General features: G+C 47.4%; 2 protein-coding genes across 6 annotated transcripts in view; one reads left to right on the top strand and one right to left on the bottom strand.

The window, feature by feature from the left end:
* The window catches only part of Zdhhc13 (zinc finger DHHC-type containing 13), a 57,578-nt gene extending 52,464 nt beyond the window's left edge, over window positions 1-5,114 (top strand). For all 3 annotated transcript variants that reach the window (XM_004642692.2, XM_023702834.1, XM_023702833.1), the window contains 2 exons: window positions 2,047-2,144; window positions 4,625-5,114. In XM_004642692.2, the coding sequence (XP_004642749.1) occupies window positions 2,047-2,144; window positions 4,625-4,763 (237 nt within the window). In that variant the 3' untranslated portion in view covers window positions 4,764-5,114. The remainder of the gene's footprint in view (window positions 1-2,046; window positions 2,145-4,624) is intronic.
* Window positions 5,115-10,081: 4,967 nt separating this feature from the next.
* Csrp3 (cysteine and glycine rich protein 3) overlaps window positions 10,082-25,572 on the bottom strand; it is a 20,525-nt gene continuing 5,034 nt past the window's right edge. The window contains exons 2-8 of one of the 3 annotated variants that reach the window (XM_023702819.1): window positions 22,317-22,393; window positions 21,682-21,819; window positions 17,444-17,506; window positions 16,326-16,494; window positions 14,160-14,292; window positions 11,765-11,858; window positions 10,082-10,394 (exon numbers count right to left, since the gene is read on the bottom strand). In XM_023702819.1, the coding sequence (XP_023558587.1) occupies window positions 10,318-10,394; window positions 11,765-11,858; window positions 14,160-14,292; window positions 16,326-16,494; window positions 17,444-17,506; window positions 21,682-21,793 (648 nt within the window). In that variant the 5' untranslated portion in view covers window positions 21,794-21,819; window positions 22,317-22,393 and the 3' untranslated portion in view covers window positions 10,082-10,317. The remainder of the gene's footprint in view (window positions 10,395-11,764; window positions 11,859-14,159; window positions 14,293-16,325; window positions 16,495-17,443; window positions 17,507-21,681; window positions 21,820-22,316; window positions 22,394-25,572) is intronic. The other 2 variants (XM_023702818.1, XM_004642691.2) reach the window with 2 other exon arrangements.

Here is a 25,572-nt window from a genome sequence, read left to right as displayed (position 1 = left end):
TTAGCTTGTTCTAAGTAGGTGCTTTAGACCACTGAGCCATCTTACCAGCCCCCACCATGAGCTCTTTATGAAGCTTCTACGCCATCCCTGCTGCCTTGCTCCCTCCAGGAGCCAACCCTAGTTAGCTTGCTGTGACCTACCTGCCACACAGAACAGCAGTCACAGTTGTCTGAACCAGTCATGTAAGGTAATTGTACCTTACCCAACAGAAGCAAAATGAATACGTGTGTGTGTGTGTGTGTGTGTGTGTGTGTGTGTGACCGATTTTAACAAAATATTGGTCGAAGGAAAGGAAGGGAAAAAGGGAGATGAGGGAGGGAAGAAAAGAAAGAGAGAAGAGAAGAGGGAGGGGGAAGAAAGAACGAGAGAGAAAAATGCCAAGGACCAGGCGTGGTGGTACAACCCTCCCCCACCCCCCTCTCTGGGAGACTGAGGCAGGAGGAATGTACATTTAAGACCAGGCTGGGCAACCTACTGAGAACCCCGTCTGAGAATGAAAACTAGAAAGGGCTAGAGATGTAGCTCAGAGGTACAGAACCCATGAGTTCAATCCCAAGGAAGGAAAGAGGAGAAAGAGAGAGGAAAGAAGAAAGAAAAGCAAGGGAGCAAAAGAAACAGACAAGAATTCCAAGGAAAGGAGTGAAGACTCACTAAAAGGAGGTTTCTGGGTTTTCTTATCTCCCCCCTTCATTAACTCTTCACATGATAAGTGGGTAGTAGCATCAGTGGTTATTGGTATTGATGATTGTCATTTGCAATACCTGATATTTACATATGAAACCATTTTCTAGAGCCCACATATGCATTTGAAGTGTGGACCATACCCAAGAGATGTTCAGTGCCTTGCTGGTGGCCGTAGGCCTAGGAAGAGGTGGAGTCTAGGATTTGAGACATCATTTCTAATTGTTTTCTGGCCTTTTAGAATGAGAACAACTATAAGAGGTTATGATACTATTGATTTTTATTTTATTTTATTTTTTAATTTTTTTGTGGAACCGGGGATTGAACTCAGGCCCTTGTGCTTGCCAGGCAAGTGCTTATTCTACTGAGCTATCTCCCCAGCCCCTGATACCATTAATTTTTAAAAGAAAAATAAAAACATTTGTGTATACTTTCTAAGGAAGGCAAATGGAAAACAGACTTAAATTTCAGATAGTTTTCAAAAGCAGAAATTTAGAACAGAGCTCTTTCTTAATGAGCAGAGCAATCTAGTTCTTGCAAATGTTCATTTTCAGAGTGCTCTGGTTGGGCGTAGCCTTGAGAGTACTGGGTCAAATAGCGTACGGACTGCTGGTCAGGAGCAGGGTAGTGTCCTCACCCAGACTCCTGTCACTCCCAGCTCGGCGCTGTCTCCACTGGGTGGCCCTGGAGCAGTTAGGTCACCTCTCTCCACCTCAGCACCAGACATGCCGCGATGCTTATCTCGGTCCCTAGCTGCATGCAGTGCTGTGCTGAGCTCCTTGTACAGATAAGGAGATGGCCATTGGAATTGTTTTGAGGACAAAGTGAGATAGCTAAATAGTTGTCAGTTTTAATGATTTGGGAGTTTTTGAATCACTTTAATTTCTTCTCCAGATTTATGGCTTTAAATGTTCTTCATGTCAGTTTGTAAACTTGGGCTCCTTTTCAAAGAGCTTCTAAGAACATAGAGAACATACAGTACAATTGAGATGACTGTACTGATACTGACTTTAGATTATTTTATTTATCCAAAAATTGTATACTCTGTGTTAAAAATCTAAACACACCCTAAAGCCATGGCTGGAATTATCAAGCAGTTATTTCATGACTTAAGTCAATCCACAGTTCTTTCTTGAAGATTTAATAAAAATAATACAAGAAAGGCCTCACTCCTAGATCTGCAGAGGAACAAATGCAGGGTACAGTTCAAGGCTGCTGAGTCTTCGCATGCCCTGTGGCCCTGGGCAGGAGGCTGCGGCAGCAGACTGAGGCAGTGCTGCATGTTTACCAGGGCCTGGGAGTGCTGCTCACGATGACAGAGGTACAGAGCAGTGTTTTATGCACTCTCCCATCCTTCTTTTCCAGATTGCTTTTCTGGGCCTGACCTCCCATGAGAGAATCAGCCTGCTGAAGCAGAGCAGGCAGATGAAGCAGACCCTGTCCCTCAGGAAGACACCGTACAAGTAAGTGAGCCGCTTGAGACCGGCAGATCCCCACCACTGACGTCCTGACCCAGCACCCGCACCCTGGGCCCACGCCGCTGTTCTCTAACATGCTGTTTGGTGAGGTTGAGCCCTTCTGTTTTGGACGCCTTGGTGGCAGGGCGGGGGTGGTTAGGAATTTAGTCCGCTGGGCTCAGCACAAGGATCACTGTCTTTGAAGTTTTGCCAAGATGGGCAATCTCTGCAGTGAAGCCACATGGTCACAGGCTGTACGTTGTTGGCTCGGAGTTAACGAGAGGGAATTAAGCACATGGCTGAGCGAGCCAGCCGCAGAGCTGTCTGCTAGAAGTGTGTGTTTTGCCAGGATTTCACCCTGGCTTGCGTTCCATCACCAGTCATTCTTTCAGCCCCGCGTTCAGCGTGCCTACTTTGTAGGGACTAGGGATAAGGTAGTTTTTCAGGCGTGGAATGCAGTTCCCCAGAGCACTGAATGTGTAAAACCAGCCTTCAGTTAGAATGAGAGTGTTTGTAGGAAGACTGTCATTTCGTGATAGGTAAAAGATAGGGCTTTGAAGCTTATCTCCGTGCCACCTCTAGCGGGTCCTGGGGGCCAAGCACATGGGCAGAGGTGACCCAGAAGCCCTGAGGGATCGAGTGCTCACCGCTTATCTCCTGAGTTGTCTATTTTAAAGCCTTCTCTTGGTACGAGTTGAGGCTTGAGGCAGTTAGACAAGATCAGAGGCTGGGATGTGACTACGGTGTATGTTTACAGAGAAGAGAACTTGGCTTAACAGAAAGAAATGGCTCAGCGAGGGGATGAGCTTTTGGACTGGCGGTGATGGTGAAGCCTTTTGCTTGGTGCTTTAACCAGAGGAATAAATGTTTATTCCACTAAAACATGTAGGGCTGGGGAGATGGCTCAGTGGAATAAGCGCGTCCCTGGCAAACACAAGGGCCTGAGTTCAATCCCGGGTTGTGCAGAGAGAGAGAGAGAGAGAGAGAGAGAGAGAGAGAGAGAGAGAGAGAGAGAGAGAGAAAGTGAGAAAGTGAGAAAGTGAGAAAGTGCAGGCTTTTGGATAGAGGTGGAATTTGGAGCTGGGCCTTGAGGTCTGGGGCAGGCCTGCCGTGCATGGCAAGAAGGGCCTGCCGAGCCCTGACAAGGGTCCAGCCGGGGAAGGAGTGAGAGCCGGCACCTCTGCTGAGCTGTGGCAATGTAACGCAAGGAACTACAGATAAATCCTGAGAATCTAGTGTCCATAATCCTGTACAAACCAAAAATTTTGCCTGTTTGCCCTCCTTTATTAACTAGGTTTTGAGACAGACCCTATGACTGCTGGCAGGTCTCCCTACTGCCAAACCAGCGTTGTGTAGTAAGGCTGTCCCTCAGCAGCTGCCTCCTGAGGAGTGCTGGTTCCTTCCTGCCAGCACTGCTGTCTTTAGGTTGTGTCATGGTACTGGGGACCAAACCAGGGGCCATGTGTGCTAGGCGTGGGCTCCCTTGAGGAGCTGAGTGTCCAGCCACACACCTGTTCTCATGTATTCAGGGGAGTGGGTTGCACTTAAAAGATCAGCTCTGTGGGTAAGAACAGTTGTTCCTGCTGGAGTAAGGTGGTGGTAATCCAGGAACTTAATGGAGCAGAAGTGACACTGAAGATGGCAGTCGGGAGGGGCCGGGGGAAAATGTGGACATTGACCAGGTCTTGAGAACTGGTAGGACTTAAAAGGATGAGGAGCTACTGAGGCAGGGGTGGGGAAGTGTGGGGTCCAGTCCCCCACAGTTGGGACCATGGGGGAGATACAGCCAGCAGAAGAGCAGTAGGCTTGTAACGGTGACTAGGGGAACAAAAACTTGGACTTGTTGTGGTGGACCTTGGCCGCAAAGATGAGTTTAGTTTGGAGGCTCTGGGCAAAGGAGTCCGGAAAGGCTTCTGACTGGATGGTGAAGGACCATGACTGTGTCAGGGCTTTCAGAGAACGAGACAGGCCCCCGTGTGTAAGGTGAGCCGGAAGGGGCTGAGATGGGTGCATCATGTAGAGTCTTACTTGGACAGTAAGGAAGAGTGAAACTTGTTGATTATGGTTACTCTGGCCTGTGAGGCCTTTGAGATACCCAGGCGGGGGGGCCAAAAAGAAGAAAGTCAGCGATGGCCTTGAGCAGTAGAGGGGCGTGAGACCAAAGGAGGTGCTGAAGGGAAGCCCAGGTGGGCAGCTGCACAAGTCAGCGAATCAGAGGAGAGGGATTCAGACCCAGTAAGAGGCTCATGCGTGGGGGCTTTAGGCATCCTTCAGTACAGGCACGGCATATTCTGGTTTCTCTTCAGATCATATTAATGTTTCGCCCTTTTAAGTCCAGGCACCGTCCGAACGCCTCTGGACTTCGGCAGCGTCCTCAGAGGGCGTTGTGTCGTAGATGCTCCGTGAGTGTGTGTGGTTGGCGTGGAGGTCTGTGAGGAGCTGCTCAGGAAGTTCAGTAAGCCTTGCTTCTCTCCTCTCCCCGGCAGCCTTGGATTCACACAGAACCTGGCAGATTTCTTCCAGTGCGGCTGCTTCGGCCTGGTGAAGCCCTGCGCAGTGGACTGGACGTCCCAGTACACCATGGTCTTCCATCCAGCCAAAGAGAAGGTTCTGCGCTCTGTGTGAGGCGAAGCATCTCGAGCTGTCATCCTGGCCTGTTTGTGTTTTTCTTCAGACCGCTGCCAGGGCCCAGAGGGGAAGTGGAGTCTAGAAAGATGAACTACTCCAAGTACTCTTGGCAGACACCGTTAAAACAAAAAAAAAATTTTTTTAAAGACTTATATTTTTCACAAAGAAAGATAAATTACTTTTTTTGGAGATATATTCATTGCTTATGGATAAAGTAGAATATTTTCAGATAGTAAATTGGCTGTTTCAAAATAGGGCTGTTCTTTGAACATGTAATTTTTGATAAGTTATTTGTCATGGTTGTATCTATAAATATGTAAAGAATATTTAAGTAGGTAACTGTTTTGCTTTCACACCTAATAAAGTTTTCTTTTGTAATTGAGACTTAGTTTATACTTATATGACATAAAGAAATTTACAGTCTCAGGAACGAATTGAGATTACTGGTAACCTCAGTAAGCAAAGCTTTAATTTTCCATCTTACGTAGGCAATCTTTTTTTTTTTTTCAATGTGTCAGTTATGTAATTAGGTTCTTAGTAAGAAATTTAGAACACTAACTTATGAGGATAAATTCCATTTGTCAGAGCAAAAATGGATTGCAGGCATCCCCAGAGCTGAGGAACAGCTTTAATTTTTGCTAATCTGTGAGTCCACTGCTTTCTGATCTACCTTCCGCTGCTCTGAAATCTGGTCTCTCTTTCTTGGTGTCAAAGATCTCGTGCTCCTGGTGTCTGGGCTTCTGCAGCTTCTTCTTCTTGAAGTAAGCATCAGTGAGGTGTTTGTGGATTTTCACTTTGCTGATACCAATTTTTGTAGAGGTGGCAGTGACAAATTCTGATGTGTTCTTCATAGAGGAATACAATTAAGGCTGAGAGGCCCAGTCACAAGTAGAAAGCCACTGGCCAACTGCTTCCGGAAGCCCACCCTCTTGCCTCTGTGACGCCCGGTGAGGATGACCAAGATGGTGCTGGGAGTGATGCTAGCTCAAAGTTTCATCACAGGCTGACTGAAGGGTTCCTTGCCATGGCTCAAGAGCTTTCGGGGCACATCTTCAGTCAGGCAGTATCTAGGCATTTTTCGAAGTTTAACCACCCAGATACCTCCATTCTTGTCCCTACCGACTGGTTTTGTGATCGCAACAAGAACTTTCTCCTTCTTCCTCTCAACCTTTGATTTAGCAGCTGTGTACTTTGTCTTGTACAAAGCCTTTCTGGAGTACATAGCAGATCGGGAGTATCTACCAATTCCTCTAACCAGGACAGGATTTCAGATGCAGTGGGGCTGCCCCTTCTTGGACTTTTTTGCCTTCACTTTACTGTTTTTACCAGTACCACTGGCAGAAGCCTTCTGGGCTTCGGATTTCTTCTCTTTAGTGTCTGGCTTCTCAGTTTTTTCACTGCCATCTTGTAAGATGGGAAAGAGAGCTAAGTTTCCTTACCATCTTAAACACTCTTAAAAATTAATTGCTATTCTTACTTAGCTTAGTACCATCAAAATATTAGACTAGTGTGACTGCACTTCCTAACTTCCTTTATTCTGGAGGAAACACTGATTCAACTTTAACTCTTGATAAAGTATATATCCCTGAGTGTAGCACCTCCCTGCTGTGCATCGCTCCTCGGTTCTCATTACTATTTTGTTTGTTTGTTTTTGTTTTTGCTTTTGGTGGAACCAGGGATTGAACTCAGGCCCTTGCACTTGCCAGGGAAGCGCTTATTCCACTGAGCCATCTCCCCCAGCCCCAAAAGATACTTTTTTTTTTTTTTTTTTGCAGAACCGGGGATTGAACTCAGGCCCTTGTGCTTGCCAGGGAAGCGCTTTATACTGAGCCATCTCCCCGGCCCCTTCCATTACTTTTGAAGTAAAAGCTGTTATTTATGTCATGCCCTGCAAGGCCCTGAATGATACTGGTGTCATTTTGCCAGTGTCACTCTTATCATACCCTGTCCTCTGGTCACATTGCCCTTTCAGCTCCTCAAGGACCCATCTAGCTTCCTTGTACAAAGTCACTGCAGGTGAAGGAACTAAACCCAGAGGGAGTCTGTATCCCTCCCTCTACAGTCACATGAACACCCAGTGGGGCTGTCCCCATAGAGGACCAATCACATGGACTATTGCCTGATACATGGTCTTCATTTAATAAATATTTGAACTCATTTGTTGAACAAAATAATAAGATGTTTTTCTTTTTTTAAAAGCAGGGCATGATGATTAGAATTATATTTGAAGACTCTTAGTTGGTGGGCAAAGGACTTCCTGTGGCTGTGTTCTCTCTCTCTCCTTTCCATACTAAACTAAGTATTCTCAACTTGTGGTCCATAGACCATTTAGATCAGAATCATAGGACATAGGTGGGAATCCAGGGCTTCTTTAAAATTTGACTTCATGTCTCAGATCTTCCAAGTTAGTCCCAACCACTGTGTTCCTGTAGTTCAACTGGTATGTAACATGGAAAGTACGTTGCATGCATTTTTAGATTATTCTATAAACATTGAACACCATGTTTGGTCTCACAGGCCATGGAACATCTCATTGGATGCGCTCATCATGAAGCTTACAGTAAGAAGAGGAAGCTTATAAACAAGACCATAGTATAAGGCCTTAGAGTATAAGGACTACACAGTACAAAGTACAAAACGGGTTGCAAATATGATTCTGTTGGAATTTAGAGATCAGGAGGAACTTCAATGGATATAATCAAGGAAATATTCATGGGCGATAGGAGTTTCGAAAGGTAGGATTTATACCAAAGCAGTGGGCAGTGGGATAACTTGGAGCACATTTGATGTTTCAGGTATGTGATGGCCAAGACAATTAATGTGACCATGAATGTCCCCTTAGTAGCTTTAAATCTCTACCAGGAGTTAAACCCAATATAAGGCTACTTCTTCCTCACACCACAGTCCCTTTAGCTCTTAGCAGGTGTCTTCATGCAGAGATCCAAGCTCATTTCCACTCGTAACTCCACAATTTCCTATAGCCTGACCTCTCTGCTGGGCCCTCTGTGTCCAGCAGAGCAGAGAATGGATGCTCTCCCGAGAGATCTTGGTGGCCAAACTTCATTGTCCACACCAGTGATGCCGAGCCTTTCAGGGCTGTGGGGGACACACTGCCTGCCGCGGCACACATGCCATAGCTTTGTCACCACTGGCCTGAATGCAGTGCCATGTTCCTGTCAGCATCAGAAGAGCATGGGAAGTGTAGCAGAGTAGTGCGCCTGGGATGCAGAGAGGAAGCTCCATTTCACTGGCCCGCAGGGAGGTTCTTCCTTGGTTTTTATTTAAATGTCTGTATTGCCATTAAAATCCCTCCTTTTACACTGTAGTCAAATTTGTGTTTAGTGTGGCTGGCATTCTCTTCCACTTCACGCATGCATTGGACACGTGCATCCCTAAGCCAACGGCGTGGCTTCTCTTACCTCTACAGTTCTGTTTATCAAGTTCCTACCATTTGTAGAGCACTATGAATGCAAGTGTGTCCTGTTCTAAACAAGTAAGTAAGTTCCAAATGCTATGCAATGAGACAGGGCTTTGTCAATTAAATATCAGTTACCACAGTGCAGAGGTGGTAACTCAGAAGGTGGTAACTTCATGGTAGGTGGTTACTCTCAGGTAGTTAACATTTTATTTTACAAAATAGGTGACATTTGACTTATGACTTACTTGTTTTAATTGTTGTATTTATTCATTTATTTGTTACAGGGTCCTGCTACACGGTTCTGACTCATAGCGATCTCCTGTCTCAGCCTCCCCGAGCGCTGAGATTACAGGCATGTGTCACCGTGCCATTTTGGGGCCAGCACAGCATGCCCAGGGTTCCCAGGCCAGCACGGCATGCAGTACTGAAGATCGAACTCAGGTCCTTGCACTTGCCAGGCAGGCGCTTAGACTGCTGAGCTATTTCCCCAGCCCCCATGACTTATTTGATAGTATACCAGGATAAGTAGTTGGATTCTGGCAAATATGGTACAGGTTTCATTTTCTGGGAACACCAGGGAGAAAGAACCACATTAGTAGGTGTATGATGGGATGAGGGTAACAGGTGTTTTAAAAAGCTTCAGGTCTGTTGAGTGTAGCTTGAACTTGTGTGGAAAAGACTGTCTAAAGCTCAGTTGAAGGAGTAGGGCAGAGGCCAATTTGTTAAAAGTCTTTATATGGTAAACTCTTGGGGGCTCAATTGTGTCTCCCCTTAATTCATATGTGAAGTCCAAATCCCCCTCAAAATGGAACTATAAAGGAGTTCTTACAGGTGGGCCCTAATCCAGCATGATTGTTACCATTATTAAAAGAGGAATTTAGCACACACATGCAAAGAATACCATGCAAAGATACAGGAGAAGACCGCCATCCAGAGCCAAGCAGAGAGGCCTCAGAAGAAACCGACTATGGCAACCCCCAATGGGTGTCAGCCCCAGAATAACACACATGTGAAAGGGCAGCACAGGAAGGGATGTGTTCCAGAGATGTTCTGAGACTAGAATCAAGGAAGTTTGAGGGTGAGGTGAGACAGGGTGAGGGAAAGGACAAAGCTAAAGATGACCAAAGTTGTCAGCTTCAGTCTCCTGAGAGACTAGTAACGGACATGCAGCAGGAAGTCTACACAGGACTTTGCCCAGGACAGCCTGTGAGTGGCACTAAACACTCATTTTTAAACACAGCTTTCCTTGCGTCTTAGTGCATAGCAAAACCTGTGGTAAGCCTAAGATTTCATCATTTTTATCAATACATTTGTGTTTGCTTTCATTTATTCCAAATGATTTAAAATTTCAGAGGTAGGAGAAGCCACACTTGCTTAGCGGGTATGTGTGTCCAGCCACTAGAACTGGCCCAGAAGCAGAGAGTGGGGTCTCATCGGCTGTATTTCATTTTTGAGCTTGGCAGTTCGATGGAGAAGTTTCTTAAAAAATTGCTAAACCTCAGGGAATTGTTCTGGAATAAAGGAAAATCATCCTCATGTCGCTTGTCATGCAGAAGTAAATGCTTTGCTTTGTTGTCATTTCTGAGTTTTCATGAAGTGCATAAGATTGCAAGGCTAGTGCTAGAACAAAAGGATAAGCTCCAGCAATTTTATTATTTTTGATTTTCCTTTTAGAGTTTGCTACCTCATTCTCTGTTTCCCCCCAGCTTGCCTCGTCTTCTCCGCGGGCAGTCACCTCAAAGCCCCTTAGCCAGCGGATTCTGAAAGACCGTCTTCTAAGCCCACAGTTTCTCCCTTCTCCTTTCCCACCTGACATCCAAATTCATTCTATATAGCTAATTTTTGGACTAGCTGTGTTTTCTGAAGGTTTTTCAAAAAGAACCAAAGACACACAAGGTACCACCAAAACATTTATTGCCTCTCCCGTCCCAAGAATCGTAAATAATAAAGCTTTTGTTATAGATTAAAGTTTAAATAATTTTCTTCCGAAGATTTTTTTTTCTCACTTTGGAAAAGCCTATGATCAATTCTGAAGAGAATGTCGACCCACTACAAACAAGGCTGCCGGGGAAAACCTCCTCTGTACAGGTAAACTCAGCGATGTGGCGAAGGGCTTGAGAAGAGACGCTCCCTTCACTCTTTCTTTTCCACTTGGTGTGTAAGGCCCCCAAATCCAATGCCTGTTGGGCCAAAGTTTTTGGCGTAGCAAACTGAATGGGGGAGGGGTAAACAGAGAGAATGCTGATTAGCACAGTGTTTCAATTCCATGTACCTAGGCAGGTCCATTTTTCCTATTAAAGCCAACTTGTTCATAAAGATACGTGAAAGTTCACTTTTAAAAAAACTATTTCTCATAGATCTGCTAATAAGAACTCTCGTGGATCCTGCTGGGCACTTTGGCTTTGTTTGCAGACATTTTCTCATTTGAGTTGGCACGCTCTGGCTCTGTGTCGCCTGCCCAGCCTCCTGACTCTCTCCCCGCACGCCAGGCACACAGAAGAATGTGCGTGGTGCTCACTCTTCCATGCCGCCACTGCCTGTCCCTGGAATGCCTCTTTCCAGCCCCACAGTCACCCATCCAGCCCGGGAGGAAGGCCATCTTCCGGGAAGCCTCCAGCAGCCCAGCTGACTGCTTTCCTCCTCGTAGGCAGCTGTGCTGGGCCTGTTCCTCTGCTGCAGCTGTCTTCACTTGGAAATGTGCTTTGTTTATATGTCGAGCTCCCTGACTACGAGATTCTAGGATTTTAAGACTTGTGCCCTCTGTGTCTTCACCTCCCAGGAGAAGGCAAGCACCCATCAGATGCTGAGTTAGGCCCAGTGTGAGCATCAAGGGAAAAGCTTGGGCAACCTAGAGCCATGTCAACAATGCCCTGTTAACCCTCTTTCCATTGTTGCCCTCACTGACTCCAGAGTTAGAGACTCCTAAGGCATCAATAAATGATGATGTTCAACAGCAACAGAATAGGCCCGGGGAGGCTGTGGGTGGAGACACATCGCCCTGGCCCTAGTGCACCCCTTCTTTTCACAGTCTGAGGAGGGAGCTGAGCCTCAACTTGGGGGTTATGGAGGTAACTAGTAGACAGCTGCAAGGACCAGGGGGACAGGCAGCTCTTTCTCTGATCACTAAGAGACATGCAGAAACAAATGTCAGAAAGGAGGAGGGACAAGGACAGGAAGATGGAGGAAAGGAGGGAGAGCAGCATATAGGAAAAAGAGCAGAGAGCTGTCTCGTTAAACTAAGGGAGGCCACATAGACTGCCTTCCCGGCGCTCCATCCTTCCTCCCGGGTGGACTCCCCCAGGCCCAGCGGCAGGGCCCGTGCCTCCTCTCCACCTGGCGCCCTCTGCCTTGCACCACTCAGTGTCCACAAGCCTCTGGCCCCTGGGTGCTGCAGTGGTGAGGAGCAGAACAGGATGAGGCAAGCCTGTCTATTGCTCTTAGACAATTTTGCTCCGCGTCCTAAGAGCCCCAAGTGCCCAGGCTGGGTGGCTCTGCTCCCGGTCAACACAGGTGGAGCTCTAGGCACAGACACTTTCCCTCCAAGGACACCCCTTGGGGACAAGTCTCCAGGGCCACTCACCTTTGCAGTAAAGTTCCCCATCTTTGTCAGTGACATTTGTGGACTCCAGGCTCTTCCCACAGATGGCGCAGCGGAAACAGGTCTTGTGCCAAGGCTGAGGGGCGGGAGGGTTGCATGTCAAAGAGGCAGTAGCACATGCTGGTTTTCTGCAGTTGCCTAGCCAGCAGCCTATGAATTGCTTTTCCTTAGTTAATGGGACTCTGAATAATCTTTCCAGATGCTTGGAGGAGAAAGGACGCAATGGTATTGGCCAGCAATTCTCAGAACCCGGCAAATGGTCTTATTGTGCTGGTCTGTGTGTTAGGTCCTTTAGAGTAGAACAGAGGGAAAGGCTTCCCCATGGTGAAGATCCATAGAAGATACACTTCAGCATAGTACGGGCTTAGGCAGTAGCTTTGGGGTGAATATGAAGATGAAGAACAGTGAAGAAGCAGACAGCTATGCATGTGATCAACCTTGTTTTCACTCTGCAATTCCCCTAACAGTCGCTTGGATTGTTCTGAACATCACCGCCCTGCACACCCCCACCTTGCCTGCCCGTTCTGTGTCGGCCAGGCTCCACCAAGAGGCGCTCATAGGACTGCAAGGCTGCTCTTTGTCACTTTGGAGTGACAGCCTCTGCACTCAAAGTCTGTCCTGTCTATACCTTCTTCCCTACACCAAGTGTTAGCAGGATTTGTACCTTCCTCAGGCCTAACTCCTGCGGTGAGCACCCTGGCTTGGGGCCTGGAACCAAAGCTTTTACAATAGTGTACCTAACTGCCTCAGACAGCTGAGGACTCTGCTGAAATCCAGGACATTTGGAAGTGAGGATCTCTTGCTGCTGTGAGGCCTCTGTTCTGTGGCGACAGGGGCGCATGGCCTTCTATAGTGGCAACAGTATCCTGGGGCTGACACCCTTGTGGAACGATCGCGTATACTCAGTGGGTAGACTTGCGTACCCTTGAATCACCAGTGCTTTTAGCTCGCCACCTGTGTCCTAGTACAGTGATGGCGAACCTGTTAGGGCTTTTGACACATCAGCTCTGGGGGCATATGTACGTAGGTTCTCCACCTCTGTCCTAGCAGTTTAACACTTGCTGCAGCAAACACATCCATTCTTATTTTTTAAGGGTACTTCCAGGCGACAGTCACAGCCTAGAAGCATGAATGAAGATGTATGATTTCCACAAGGGGTGATCAAAACACATGGTGAAAGTTTTAATGAAAATGTATTATGATAAAATATACACTGTCATTAATCTCCCTCTCCTCAAGCACATGTGTCCCTCTGTCCTCGACACCTTCTGAAGCAGCTCTGGAAGTCCTCTTTCATGAGTGTCTTTTACAAGATGTGATAAAGAATAAGTAGGGTGGATACTGTTGCTGTACAGCACCCAGCAGAAAGGCAGGAATGTAAAAGCACTATAGCTTGTTCTTATCCTCCTTATTGGGCACCACGCAACCTCTGGCTCTTTCTCAAAGTAAAAATGACCATGAAAGTCAGCATTTTGTTTTTAGGGGTTTTTTGATACAGGGTTTTTTGTTTGTTTGTTGAAGGAAGGATTGAGACACAAGGTCTTACTGTGTAGTTCAGGCTGGCCTCAAACTCACCACAATCCTCCTGCCTTAGCTTCCTGAGTGCTCGGATTACAAGCATGCACCACCATGCCCAGAAAATATTTTTGAATTGATTTAGGACATCAAATCAGCCACATACCACAACTGAGGACACTCAGGAAAGAGGGTTTCCAGAACTGCTTCAGAAAGAGGCAGGAGCCAGGGGTGGGGGCGCAAGCCTGTAATCCCAATCCTTGGGAGGCTGAGGCAGGAGGATTGCCATGAGTTCAAGGGCAACCTGAACTACATACTGAGGCCCTGTCTCAAAAAGAAGTGGCAAAAACAATGGGGAAAGCGTGTTTCAAAGCCAGGGGGAGGGGGCTGGTGAGATGGCTCAGTGGTCTAAAGCACCTACTTAGAACAAGCTTAGCAAAGCACAGGGACCGCGGTTCAATCCCCCAGCACCAAATGCCAGCCAGCCCCGCCCCCTGGTGGGCTGAGCTGGCCACACACACACATAAATAAATTAAAAAAAAAAGCCAGGGGGAGAGGTGCCAGGGAGATAGCTCAGTGGCATTAAGTGCCTTCCTGGCAAGCACAAGGGCCTGGATTCAATCCCTGGTACAAAAAAAAAGTATAGTAACAAAGCCAGGGGAGGTATTTTGAGGGAGGTTTATGACTCTTTTACTATGATGCACATTTTACTGTAAACATTAACTGGTTTTGATCTCTCCTCCTAACGAGGTCCTGGGAGCTGAGGTGTGTGAAGTGTCTGTCCCCACCTCCCACGGCCCAGTTCTTCCTTTCCTCCAGTGCAGATGAGCAAATCCTACACAGCTCATACCAAAAGCCTCACCTTGCCTCCTCCCATGACCTTCTCAGCAGCATAGACTGACTTTCCACACCGAGGGCACTTCTCTGACTCTCCAAACTTCGCCGTGAACTTGGAAGGGTTGCTGGCGGTGGCTGATCGTGCTGGCTTTGGGGACCTGATGGAAATGGAAATTCGAATGCCGCGTAGACCTCCGTTGGCACACAGTGGGAGCCTGCAGGCTCCAGTGAGCTAGCTTGCTTCTGGGAGCCTCTGCCGCTGCCTCTGGAGAGCGGAGGCGATCACAGGGCCTTTCTTCTAGTGCTGCTGAGAGGGCTGAGAGGACCTGTGGGAATGTGCTGGGAACAGTGCCTGCCTGGCTAATACCTGGCACACTGGGAGCAAACAGCCACACATGGTAAAGCACGTGGCTGGTGTTCCATGCGCGCTTGCCTGCAGCTATGGCGTTGCTCTGGTGTTAGCACTGCTGGGCTCGCTTCTGTGGGGTTTTCTGCTCTACCTCAAGCCTCAGCAATCTGAACTGCGTTGTGGAGGTCTAGGGCAAGATGGGAGGTGGACTGGTCCACAGACCAGATCCTGACAAGCAGCAGTGCAGCGGCCTTATCCTTCCTTATCACAATCCAAGCTGTGCTGCACCCACAGATCACTTGTTCCCATAAGCACAATGTCCCAAAGAGAGGCACATTAGCCCGTGATGTCCTTATGGCTTGTGGTGTTCTCATGTGTGTTCTATCGCTTGAACCTTTCTAGCACCCCGTAAAGGACCCAGGCTGGAGAGGAAACTGCCCAAGTCAAGCCACACATAACCGCTGGAAAGGAGACGAAATCCCAGGTCGTGGACTTCCCTTATTTTGTGGACATCATCAAAATGAAGTCAGCTTTAGATAACAGAAAGTGGACTTTCTATAACACAGTACAGAGAATGCAACCTATCTATCATCTATCTATCTATCTATCTATCTATCTATCTATCTATCTATCTATTATCTATCTATCTATCTTAAGTCTCAATCCAGGCCTGGTGGTTCATGCTTATAATCCTATTTCTCTGGGAGGCTAAGGCAAAAGGACCCCAAGTTTAAGCACAGCTTGGGCAGTTTAGCAAGAACTTATGTCAAAATAAAAATAACTCTTTAAAAAAGTGAACTGGGCCGGGGAGATGGCTCAGTGGAATAAGTGCTTCCCTGGCAAGTGCAGGGGCCTAAATTCAATCCCCGGTTCCGCAAAAAAAAAGTGAGCTTAGGTTCAGTCCCTACTACCAAGAAGAAACTCTCCAGCCGGGATGGAGTAATGAAAGAAATTAACAGAAATTCTCTCCTTAGCACGATCGTCACGCATCCCTCCACTGTTCCAGGCCTTGTGGTGGGTCACTCCCTTCTGAAGGAACCAGATGGCTCCTTAGATGTCCTAACGGCTCAGCGGGGGAGCTTCGGGAGACACTCCTGTGGTTGGGCAAGGCTTTTCTGGCTGGCCCCACTGCAAGGCTGAGCCTAGATACCAGCTGACCAGGCGGCTGCTGCAGGCCAGTGGCCATCAGACAGGATCCTTAGTTCTGGGCCAGAGGTCAACGTGATCATCAAGAGTGGGGCAAGCAAGCGGGCTGATGGAGAGAGGTGCTTGCTGTGCTGTCCCCCTTCTCAGCATGCTGCCGGGAGCAATCTAGCAGGGTGCCAGCGACAGGCAGCCAGGGAGACTCACGGAAGGGTCCTAACGGTTGCTTACTCCTGAATCTCCACCCATTCCCACCGACCCCTCCCCTGCCATGTGGACATTAGTCATCTCACAATGGAAGGAAAGAAATCTTTTAATGACGGTCACTTAGAGAATGGCCATTCCCTCCCAGCCATATTTATGTGATTTACACAGAAACCCTCAAAGGGGAGGAAGAAAGACTCCATGTAGTTTTGCAAAGGTCAAACAAGAGAACATCTGTACATTCCGGGTTTTCTCTTGACATGCATAGCCAGAACCATGGTGTAAAAGTAATTGCCCCTTAGAAAGGCAGATAATTTAGAGACCGCCTTTGAAGAGATGACACATTGTTCAAATTTGGTCAGAGTATTCTTATTGTCATCAAGTCCATGACAGAGGCCATTCTCCCACTTCCAGAAAATGTTGCTATGGGAACGGAATGAAGTGTCCTGGTAACTGGAGACTGTAACGGGGAGAGGGTGTGTGGCAGTAACTCACTGTTGGAACTGCAGGCCGAGGTGCTCCCCTGTGTCTGTGCTGAGGCAGCCAGCGCCTTGGCCGTACCCGATCCCCTTGGGGCCATACTTGCGCCCGTAGCAGACCTTACAGTAGATCTCTGACTCGTGAGCTGCCACTGTGGTGCTGTCCAGAGCCTTCCTGCAGGCCACTGCCGAAAAGAGGAAGGGTCAGTGCTGGCACTGAGAGCCTTCTGCCCGGTCCTGCATCCCAACACTCTTGCTGGCGCCCTGGGCCATGAGCTCAACTTTGATTCCTGTCCAGAACCTCTGAGTTGTAGACCTGAAGGGGGTCCCGTTTTCACGGATGAGGAAATTAGCACACAGAGAATGGAAGTGATGTGTCCCATGTGCGCTGCAAGAAGAGGGCAGAGGCCAGGCCTGGAGCCAGGCAGATGGTCTTAGACCCACTAAGAACAATGTCCCTGGACAACAGATGACAGCAAGAAGTGTAGACACACAGGTGTGGTGGGGGTTGTGGGGCCAGGACAGGAGAGGAGCTTAGCTTGCTCCTGAGCATACTGCACATTCACTGTACTTATTACAGCTTTGCAGGGCGCTGTCAGGAGGCAGGAAACATCCACACCAATGTGGGCGGTCCAGTTCTGGGAGCTAGGGAGAGGTCGATGGGACCAAGCCGGCTCATACACCCCTCAGCTTTCCACCAGCTCAAGCCTTGGGGTCACTCTGGTTGCCCTTATGGGAAGCACTCCCAAAGAGAAGATAGTCCATACCCCACTTTTCCAAAGAGAAAATCTGAAGGAAGATACTTGTTTTCTTGCACACTTGAAGAAAAGACTTTTAACGAGGTGAAAAAGTCAAATATCTTCTTCAAATATTTAACCATATAGGGGGCTGGGGAGATGGCTCAATAGAATAAGTGCTTCCCTGGCAAGCACAAGGGCCTGAGTTCAATCCCCGGTTCCGCCAAAAAGACAAAAAATCACAAATATTTAACCATATACATCAATAATATGTTGATTTGGAAATGTTACTTTTTCTTATTAAAATTCTGAGAACCCTTGTATGGCGTTCTCCCTCTGCATCTTCCCCCGCCCCCTCACTCTGAGGACAGCTGGCCCAGCCTGCTAAGCAGCTCACCTACACATGCATCTGAGTTCTTGGAGAGCAGTCCTGCTCCCCACTGGATTAGGAGGTTGACACCTGCAAATTGTATCTCAACAAGCATTTGTCGCTCTATTAGCATCATACAAGGCAGCTTTGCATTATATAAAGGATTTTCACAGCTTAACAACTCACCATACTGCCTTCCAGCAATCATCCTTAAAGACTTTTTATAGGGGAAGTGCTTGTAACTGAGGTTATAGCCCAGGAAAAATAAAACTCACATTCAATCAATTTTTCTCTTTGATTTTTTTAAACTAGTTCCATCACATGATCTCTGTACCCCATCCAACATGGGATGAGGTTGTTCCAGGCCACTAGGCCTTCCTCAAGTGGTATTTTATTGTTAAAAGTTAAAGTAATTCAATAAAAGAGAGGAAGAAGCAGCTAACTGTTGTGGGGTATGGTTGGCCACGGCTGGATCGCTGTGGACCCAGGGAAACCAGCCTCTGCAAGAGTTCATTCAACTATTTTGTCTATGGTGTATGCATCAACGTTTAAATGCATATGGTTTTGAACCCAAGGCTATCTTCTCATGAAGCATAAAGGGGAGGCTACCTTACATGGGGTATAGGAGGGGGTACCTGTCTCAGCTGTTTTCAGCACCCTCCACACCTCCTGCTCACATGTTTGCTGATGGTCGATGTTAGATCCCAAGAAGACCAGGGTGTTTTACCTTAATATCCCCAGAGAGCATGGCAGAGGCCCTACCTAGAGTTACTCCCTTGTACACATTCACTGAATCAATACACGGATGAGTGAGTGCATGTGTCCGTGGAAATCAGTGATTGTCCACGATTATACAACAGTAAGTTACAGAACCACAGGTGACCTCAGATCCTGTGGCTCCTAGGGTTGGTGCCTACTTGTCCCTGCAAAGCCCTACGTGGTCACTGATGGGGCTTTTCAGGGTGACTGGAGCTACAGTGTGCACGGTGCTGGGATTTAGGAATATGATTAATGAATCAGTCCACTGACTGGTTTGGCATAATTCTGGCTAGGCTTAAGGGTGTGAGCGCCACATCCACCCAAGGGCAGGGAGCCCACTAAAATCTGAGGTGCAGAAACACAGCTCAAGGGTCCGCACCCAGCTGCGTACTGTGCACTTTTCTCCTCTGCAATGCCCTCTGCCATGCCATTCCACCTCGGAGCTCGCTGGCTTTGGTCTGAACCCCCTTCAAACTGTGAACCAAATCAATCTCTTCTCCTTTAACTCTGGGTGTCAGATCATTTGTCTCGGCAATGAGAAAAGTAACCAATACACCTGCTCTGGTGCGCAGCCTGTACCCTACCTGCCCTGGCCAGTTCTCTCGCTGTCCCATGCCACAGTCAGAGCCGCACGCTGTACCAGACGCAGGAAAATTTTTTTTAAAAAACATATTTGGTACAGGGGCTCACTATGCAGCTTGGACTTGTAGTGATCCTCCTGTTTTCAGCCTCCCTAGTGCTGGGATTACAGGCGTGTGCCACCACATCCAGTCTCAGTGGCCAGCTCAGTGTACCTGGGGTTGGGGCCAGCAAAGCATGTGGTACCAGGGATCGAACCCCAGTCCCTTCACTGGCCTAAGCAGGCGCTTAGTCCACTGAGCTATCTCACTAACCCTGAAATGCATTTTTTATAGCCAATATTTAGTACAAATACAAGGGGAGGTACAATATTTAATATATTAACATATATTGAAATTATAACATTTGAGAATACTGGATTAAATGAAATATTTCAAAATCAATTTTTTGTTATGTATTTAGTATAGGGTCTACAGGGTCTCACTACACAGATTGGACTTGTAGTGATCCTCCTGTTTTCAGCCTCCCAAGTGCTGGGATTATAAACGTGCATCACCACACCCAGTCTCATCACGCCATCTCAGCGTGCCCTGGGTGCAGGCTGGCATGGCACATCAGGGATCAAACTCCTATCCCTGCTTTGCCTAAGCAGACACTTTAGTCCATTGAGCTATCTGGCTGGCCCTCAAAATCAATTCTTGAGGTTTTTTCTAGGTGCACTTTTAAAATCATGCTTCTTAGACAAATTGATGTATGTAGCTTGAATTCTATTTCTTTTGGACAGCACTGACACAGAGGATTAATGTGTTGATACATTATGGCTGTCTATCTAGAAAGCAGGAGAAACTTTCCAGGGGACAAGCTAAGGTAGAACTGGCCTCTCTGAACTCGTTCTGGCAACCACAGGTTCTCTTGTGAACGTAACATAGAAGAAAGTGCTCCTCCTGGGGGCTCTCTGTCCAGCCTCATTCGGATGCCAATCCCACTACAACTTCTAGGAGGGAGGCACTGCTTCGCTCAACCCCCTTCCACCATGTCTCCACTGAACAGAGTGTCCTTTTGCTACCTGGTGAACAGGACACCACCTACCACAAGAGGCTTCCCACACAGACCTCAGTGTTGCTCAAAGGAGGGAGAACCCCAGAAGGCTGGATTTCCAGGCCAGGGACCTAAGGTCAGGTCTCCTATTTGTGATACACCATGTGGTAAGAGACAAGCATCTCCATTTTACAGGTGAGGCTCAGAATGCTGAAACAACATCCCCAAGGTTGCAGTTAGGATACAGCAGGGCCCGGACTCAAAACTTAGTTCTTTTGACTCCAGTTTCAGTGTCCTTCCTAATGGTCCTCATTCTAACTCATTTAAAAATGGCTAGTCTTTTTTTTTTTTTTTTTTTTTTTACAAAAGCCAGAGGGTTCTGGAATGAACCATCTTGATAATGAAGAAATTCTGGATAACTGTGATAGTAATGAGTAATGACGATGAATGTGAGGCCTGTGCGAGATGACTTAAAAATAATTACTCATTATGAAAGCCCAGAGCATCATTATATCGGCCAAGCCCATCACTCGGAGCAGGGTTTCTCCCTTTTCTTCAGTGATCATTATGTTTGCTGTGGGGATAAAGACCTTGCAGCTGATAAAACGCCACTGTTTCTGGCAGTCTAGGATGAGGCATCTCCCTCTTCTGACAAATGGAGCCCTGCCTTTGGAGTTCTGGTTGAAACTGTGCAGCTGTGTGGGCACCTTGTAGCCACTGGGCTGAGGCGAGGGGGTGTGTGGAAGTGGGGTAAGGAGCTAGATAAGAGGATCAGCCAAATAGCTCAGCAGATTAAAGCGCCTGCAAGCAAGCTCAGGGGCTGGGGTTTGGATCCCCGGGCCTGCGGTGCCGGCCCCACCCCAGGGTGCGCTGATAGGGCAATTGAGACTGGACATGGTGGTGCGCGCCTCTAATCCCAGCACTTGGGAGGCTATAAACAGGAGGATCACTATGAGTCTGCTTTAGTAGTGAGATCCTGAACACCCAGTAGACCCTTCCCTAAAATACCAAAATAAATAAACACATAAATAAATACATTTAAAAAAAAAAAAGAACTAGATAGGGAGGAGCTGGTCAGACTTCTGGCAAAGCTCAGCCTCAGGGTCATGTGACCTGGGTTTGGAGATGAGAAATGATTTGCCAAAAAGTCCCACAATCACAATGGCTCACAACATTTTGACATTTGGAAGTCCGTGTCTGGTAGCCAATATGAAGACGGCCTTCATGGAGTTTCTCATGCTCAAGCCCTGAGCTTTCAGAAACGGCACAGTAATGTTACCCGCTGCCTGACACAGGTTCTTAGGAAAGACAAGTCACAGCCAGTGACAACTGGCCCAGGGACAGCCCAGAAAGCCAAATCCACTTTGGTTCCAGATAATCGCTGGCCTCCTTTCTCTGCCAAGTCACATTCAGTGAATGCCGCCCTTGGGTCAAGGTTTTCACACAGGGAGCAGAAGTAGGCCAGCTTGTCTCAACTTTGCTACAGAGAGATGCTCTGTGAGCTGTGCACATGGTGGAGAAGGAGCTCAGGGGATACTGTCCCTTCCCTAGGGGCCTCACAGGTGACAGTTCTCACAAGCCCCCAGGCCTAGCTCAGGCAGGCTGGCTGCACCCGTGAGAGCAGACCTGGAGAGCCAGTGGTTAAAGGAGTCCTTGAGCTGCTCCCCTTACCATGTATGCTGGTGCACTCCTATAACCCCAGCACTCTGGGCTGCTGAGTTTGGAGGAGCTCCAAGCTTGAGTCCAGCCTGGGCAGCTTCATGCATTTAGTGACTTAAACTCTGTGTCATTAAATAGGGTAGGAGGTGAGGATGTGGCTGAGCTGGAGGGCCCCAGCACCAAGCAAAGCTGGCCTCTGCAGCTGCCCCCCACATGGCCGCCCTACTCACTGCAGTGGAAGCAGGTCTTGTGGAAGCTCCGGCCATTGCACTGGATTTCTTCTGCGTGGTAGACCGTCTTTTCGCAGGCTCCACATTTTGCTCCTCCACCCCAGTTTGGCATCTTGAAGACTCTGGCCAAAGTCAAACCTAAGAGGATAGAAAGCCAATGCCCTAAACGTGGGTGATATCAGGAGGGACCCCAGTATGAGCTGATCTGAGGACTAGCATCCAACCTTCTTTGTTCAGTGGTTCATTCATTCATCCATCCATCCATTCATTCATTTATTCTACAAATAGCTGTTCTGGGCACACAGTTGAGACACTCAGGTGGCTTTGCATGGCCCCTTTATCACTTTGGGACTCAAGTTTCCTTCCCACTAAATTCCAGTAATATCTGACCCTACGGAACTCAGAATTCTCAGAAGGAATGGATGGCTAATTTTGTGTATCTCAAATTACATACATATAGTACAACCAGTTTCCTACATGATTATGTCTAGATGATACCATGTTAGCCAAAGAAGAAGACTTTTATTTAATGTCAGAAATCAAACTCAGGACCTTGTTCTTGCCAGGTAGGTGCTGTGTCACTGAGCTATATCCTAGGCCCCAAAGAAAAAGACTTTAATTTTTTTTTTTTTCACCTGCAGTTCCTTCAGGGAAGCTGAGGCAAGAGGTCTGCAAGTCCAAGCTCAGCCTATGCAACTTAATGACTGATATCTTGTCTCAAAAAAAAAAAAAAAAAAAAAAAGATTACCCCTAGCACTTCATGTCACAGTCTTTAAGTTTCTGTAATCTTTTAGGGCATTATAAAGATTGGGTTTTATTCCAATGAATACTTTTTCCTTTAAGTATGAATTTAAGTTTTCCTTTTTCTCAGAACAGAACTGCAATAAGCTGAGGAAATTTCTGAAGCCCTACAGCCACCAGGTAGCTGAGCCTTCCCCAGGATCCTTGGGTTTCCATGAAGCCTGGGATATCCTGCTGGCATCCACGGCTCCAATTGGCTGCTTCTGACCTTGTCTTTCCCCTCTGGGAAGCCTGTCGCCTTCTTATAATAGTTGGCGATTAACGCTAGGCCTCCAGGGTCGGCCGCGCCAGCCTGGGTCTCCTGGGCTCATAGCAGAGATGGGTTTTGCTAAGAAACGGAGAGTAAATAACAAACAACACTGAGCTCGAGGCCAGGCGGGCAGGGAGTGTTTCCCTCTGAGCATCTCCCACAGCGCTGTCCTGCTTAGGAAAGCTGGGAGGTTGGGCGGGACCTGCCCTTCTTGCACTGAAGCCTGCGCTTTTATTTAATAACATTTCAGAAAATAACTTCAGAGGGGGAGATATTTAGTGTCCCTATTTGTACAGTTCATGATGGAAGACAGATGGATTTGGCCCTCTGAGGCTTGGAGGCCGGCCTGCTTTCCTTCTTTCTCTCTATTCTCTCGTCTGCTTGGCGTGTGTTTACTTCCTGACCTGTCCCGTCCATAGGTACGCAGGGAAGGGGCAAGGAGGTAGCGCTTATAAAAATGAGTAGTTTTTGTTTCCTGGCATTGAGAAGCCATGTTCTAGTGAGGAAGACACGCAGTAAGCAAAATAATTGGAGCCGGAGAAGTCTTGTGGGAAGCACTATGGAAACTCACGTGAGGGCGTGGGGTTGTCACAGAAGGGATCACATCTAAATGGGGTTTTGAAGGGTGAACAGGAGTTCAGCAGATAGAGAAGAGGAGAAGGATGTTTCATGCAGGGGGTGGGGGTGGGGAGCAAACAGAAAGGCATAGAACCCTAATAGCTTTTAAAAGAGCCTAAAAAATTTGTTTTAGCTCCATTTAAATGGCATGACTTCTAGGTTTGGAATACAACTTCAAGATTGTCTGAACCCCCTCATTTTTAATTCAGATGTGGCATAAAAAGTAAGCTTTTTTTTTTTTTTTAGCTGATTTTATTCTTCCAAGATTCATCCTTCTCTTGAGAAGGGTAATATATTCTTTAAAAAAGAGTAGGATCGCATCATTTTGTTCATGTTCATTTTGAGCCTTGGTTTCCATATAATAGAAAAGAGAAGAGAAATGTGATGGATTTCATCCAGGAATGTGACAGTGACACTTGTGAAATTAATGATGTGGAAATTTTCAATGAAAATAACCCTAGGTCAAACTTCTCATTCCGTGTCTTCAGCGAAGATTCCACTGGTGTGCTCTACAAGCTAGTGGGAGACAGATACGACTCCGAGAAGGTATACACACACATCTCCAAGAGGCAGACCGGGCGTATAGTCACCGATTGCCTAGACATACTTTTCAAAATGAGGCTAAAATTACAGATAACACCTTCTTCACAAGTTAATGTGTCCTAGCGGAGCCTGCTTTAAGTGGTCATAAATATCTGACATGCATACATCAGGTCTGGGAATCCAAAATAGAAATCCGTAAGTACCAACAGATACTCAGTTCCATTTCTAGACATGGAAGCGTAGCAATTAAACCCAAATGCAAAAAAAAAAAAAAAAAAAACCACCCTCTCATATCTTCTTTTAGCCTTCACAGGCCCAAAGTTTGAAGGTTTTTTAAAGCATCTTGAGTCCAGGGACAGCTTCTAACTACGACCTAATGAGCTTGAGCTTGAGTGAGAAATGTTGATGACATTGTCCCTCATGTAGTACCCTTGGGAAGGTCGTGAAAATGCAATGAAATTTAAAACAATATTGAGAAGCTGCTCAGAAGCAGGTAGTGTCATCTGCTTTATTTCAGGCTGGTCGGACAGCATCAGTGTGCTAATTAAGTCACTGTGACTTAAAGCACATCTTGGTCCTGGCTTGCAAGCCTAACCTTTTCAGCCTCCACGTCGCTCTGGAATTCCTGGGCTTCAACACTCCCGGCCGGAGTTCACCCTGGCACGCAGCAAGAGATGGGCCCTCTGTTTATCAGCGTTGCTGGGAACTCGCAAGGCTCACTGAAGGTAGGCACCAAATATAGGCTTACCCGTCACTTGGCCGCATTTAGCGGCCCGGTCACAATCTCCATCACATCACCTGGCGCTGTGTTCTAGGCCAGCCCCTGAGATAGCTGTGCCGTCACAGGCAAGCTGTGGGTCAGGTCTGAAATGGGGGAGGCTGGGAATTGATGATCCGCAGCTGGAATGTAGTGCCCACGGTGCCAGCCTGTGGCAGGCTGGACTGCAGTGAAAGGGCAGGGCCCCAGGCCCCAGTGATGGGGCCCCACGTGTACACTCGGCTGGTCAGACTTCTGAAGAAGCTGCTGGTCTATGCTGTAGTCAGGCACAGACTAGGGACTTCCAGCTCCTTTTAATTTTTTAATTGGTACCAGGAATCAAACTCAGGACCTCGAGTTTGCCAGGCAGACACTGTGCCACTGAACTACATCTCTGACCCTCAGCTCTTTCTTGCCTCTCTAAAGCTATGAGATCTTAGTAAACCATAGAAGTGCTCTGAACTTCATTATCCTCTCATTTTTTTGTTCTTTCCTGCCTCCTTTCCTTCCTTCCCTCCCTCCTTCCTTCCTTCTCTGCGTCCCTCTCTTTCCTTTGTCTCCTCTCTCCAGCGTCTTATTCCCCTCCTCCCTCAAATGTGGAGAAAGACAATACCTTAGGACAACGGAAAGCACAATACAGAAAGCAGCTAGTGATTCAGTTTCTTCCTGGCATTGAAGAATGGAGGGCTGAGCAGAGGACTGGGCTGCAGCTCAGTGGCGGACTGCTCACCTTTCCCACACGAGGCCCTGGGTTCAATTCCCAGTGCTGGAAGAAAAATGGAAAAGAGCCCATGCTGGGCAATGCTGCACACCTAGAATTTTAGCTGCTTGGGAGACTGAGGCACGAGGATCATGTGTTTGAGGCCAGTCTGTGCAACTTAGCAAGACTTCATCTCAAAATAAAAAATCAAAAGAAGGCAGG

Source organism: Octodon degus, unplaced genomic scaffold (genome assembly GCF_000260255.1).
Source record: "Octodon degus isolate 3935 unplaced genomic scaffold, OctDeg1.0 scaffold00159, whole genome shotgun sequence".
NCBI classification, from domain to species: Eukaryota; Metazoa; Chordata; class Mammalia; order Rodentia; family Octodontidae; genus Octodon; species Octodon degus.
Note: the sequence above shows the minus strand (reverse complement) of the source record. Positions and strands in the feature narration are given on the sequence as shown.